The sequence below is a fragment of the Herpailurus yagouaroundi genome, unplaced genomic scaffold (assembly GCF_014898765.1).
Source record: "Herpailurus yagouaroundi ecotype Mexico unplaced genomic scaffold, PumYag 64097, whole genome shotgun sequence".
NCBI lineage: Eukaryota > Metazoa > Chordata > Mammalia > Carnivora > Felidae > Herpailurus > Herpailurus yagouaroundi.
In genome coordinates this window covers 1-2,588 of record NW_024417466.1, presented here as the reverse complement: position 1 = coordinate 2,588, position 2,588 = coordinate 1, and the positions used below count along the sequence as shown (strand labels likewise).

General features: G+C 69.6%; 1 protein-coding gene across 1 annotated transcript; it reads right to left on the bottom strand.

Moving 5' to 3' along the window:
* Positions 1-9: 9 nt before the first annotated feature.
* LOC121024375 (bcl-2-binding component 3, isoforms 1/2-like) lies at positions 10-2,582 on the bottom strand (the record flags this gene model as incomplete). Its single annotated transcript, XM_040466608.1, has 2 exons — positions 1,896-2,582; positions 10-372 (listed from the first exon to the last, which is right to left on the bottom strand). Coding segments are annotated over exons 1-2 (637 nt in total), but the record flags the coding sequence as incomplete, so codon positions are not given.
* Between the last annotated feature and the right edge of the window lie 6 nt (positions 2,583-2,588).

The following is a 2,588-nucleotide window of genomic DNA, read 5'->3' as shown; positions in this document are numbered from 1 at the left end:
TGTGCCCGCCGCGGCGCGGGCCCTTCGGCAGGTCCGCGGGCCCGCCGCCCCTCCCACCTGCCTGTCCCCGGCGCGACCCCGCCGCGCCGGGCGGCAGCTGCCGCACATCTGGCGGGGCGGCCCGCAGCCCCCTCCCGGGCGGGAAGTCCCACCTGCCGTCTACCCCTCCCCCAGCACTCACCCGCCGCTCGTACAGCGCGTTGAGGTCGTCCGCCATCCGCCGCAGCTGGGCCCCGATCTCCCGGGCCCACTGCTCCTCCTCCCCCCGGACTCCCGGGGCTGCCTGGGTGGGGCCGCCCGCCAGGGCCCCCGGGGCGCTGGGCACCGGCGACTCCAGGTGCTGCTCTGCCGGCGAGAGTGAGGGCTGAGGACCTGGGGGAAAGGCGGGGGGGGGGGGGGGGGGGGGCGGGCGAGGGGGGAACGGGGGGGGGGGGGGGGGCGGGGGGAGCGTGATCAGCACCCACCACCCCTCTAGGCCCTGAGGTGTTCCCGAGGGACCAGTTAGCCAGGGCCCGCTTCTCCCTTTTCCAGCCTCCTGGTTTCCTTTCTACTCCCCGCCTCATTTCTAGCAATTCTGTTTTCCCCTCCTAAAGTCAGGTTTCTCAGCTTCTACTCCCCAGGTACCAGGAAGCAAGAAGAGGCCCGAAGGAGGCCTCTCTGGGGGCCACCTGTCTAGCCAGCCACCACCCCCACTACCCATGTTAGTCTGGAAGTCCTTCCTCTTATCCGACCTAACTCTTCCAAAACGGGACCAAATTTTGCCTGTTCCATTTACCAGACGGGGAAACTAAGGCCCACCCTAAGAAGTGGCCCAAGGTCACATAGGGATAAGGCGACTGACTACACCCAGTCACAAGCCTCAGGTCTCCTGCCCTCTCCGTGTCCAACCACAGTGAAGCCACACCCCCCGGATGTGGCAGGGGCATGGAGACCAGAAGGCCAGACTGGCTGCCTCCGAGCTCGGGCCTGGGGGGGCTGGGATTCGGGAGATGCCTTCCTGCCTCACCCCCTTCTGAGCAGCCCCGAAGTCTCTTCCTCTCTCCTTGCCACACCAGGTCCTGGTGTGAGGGATCTCTAAGGCCTGAGATCGGGGCCTCACAGTTTCCACACCTGTGACGGTGGGCTTGAAACCGGGTCCCCTCTTGCCCCCGCTGCCTGCCGGGGAACTCAGCCGGGGGAGCTGTCTCTCCCCTGACCTCCCTGGGCTTCAGGCACAGGGTGCGGGGGTTGGGGTGGAGAGAGAAGCCAGGAGCGTCTTCCCTGCCACCGAGTGTGCTCCCTGGGATGGGGCGAGCAGGGCACCACAGGGTTAACAGCCCATCCGGCAGGGGACCTTTAACCCTTCCCTTCCCAAGACTCACTTTCCCACTCCCGCCTCCCCCACCCCCACTTTCCCCCGCACAATGGCCCCTCCCCCTCTCCTCTCTCCACCCGGACTGCGGAGAGGGGCGGCCCTGGCCGGAGATGCAGATGAAGGCAAAAGGCCACCCTCCCCTAAGTCCTGAAGTGACAGTCCTCTCGCTCTGCCCACACTCTCCCCAACCACGGTCCTCTGGGAGGTTAAGGAGACCCAGACTAGGGGGGCGGGGGGGGGGGGGGGGGGGGGGTGGGGGGAAAGAGCTGCCGCCCGGCCCCGGAAAGGCCGTGGGCTGCAACTCGCGGACGGCAGTCAGTTCCCGGGGGGACTTCCCCCCCGGCCCCCCCCCCTCCCCCCCCCCCCCAGCCTCCCACTCCTTCTTCCTGCTTCTTGCAACACAAAGACCACACTGGCCACACCCTCCCTGTGGCCCGGCTGGCTCGCCGCCTCCCCCCACTCGCTCCCGCTTCTCCGGTCCCTCAGTGTCTCTTTCCCGGCTCCCAGCATCCCGGGGCGCCAGTTGCGGGGCGGCACTCACCGTCGGGGCGCGGACCTCGGGGCCGGCTGCGGGGACCCCCAGGCCAGCGGGGGCCCCCCAGGGCGGCGGTGACGGCGGGCGGGGCGGTGGGGGCGCAGAGGTAGGCGGCGGGCAGCAGGGCGGGGGCGGCGGGGGCGGCGGGCAGGCCGGGCTCGCAGAGGCCGCAGGACACGGCCGAGGGCACCAGGCGGCTGAGGGGAAAGGGGCGCGGGCCGTCGCGGGCCAGGCCCTCTACGGGCTCCGGGGAGCTGCCCTCCTGGCGTGCTCGGGCCATGGCGCTCCCTGGGGCCTGCAGGACAGGGGGAGAGGGGTGCGGTCAGCGGGGAAGTGCAGAGGGCACCAGGGCCCCACAATACACACACCCTACCTGGGGGACACGGGCCACCCCCTCTCCTGCACGCGGCCATCAGCACACTTGGGGGGGCCAGGGAAGCCCAGGGATGGCTCCCACAGAACACAGGGCCCCGGATGGGGGACTGTAGGTGTGCGTGATGGCCCCACAAGACACACACCCACCGAGGGTCTGATGCAGGGCACCTGGCCGGTGGGGACAGCCTCCCCCGCACATGGTGATGGGCACACATGAGGGACAAGGAGGTACAGGATGGAGGCACAGCAAGTCCAAGGACTCACGCGGGACCCAGATGGAGGGGTCTGTCAGGTGTGTGTGTGTGTGTGTGTGTGTGTGTGTGT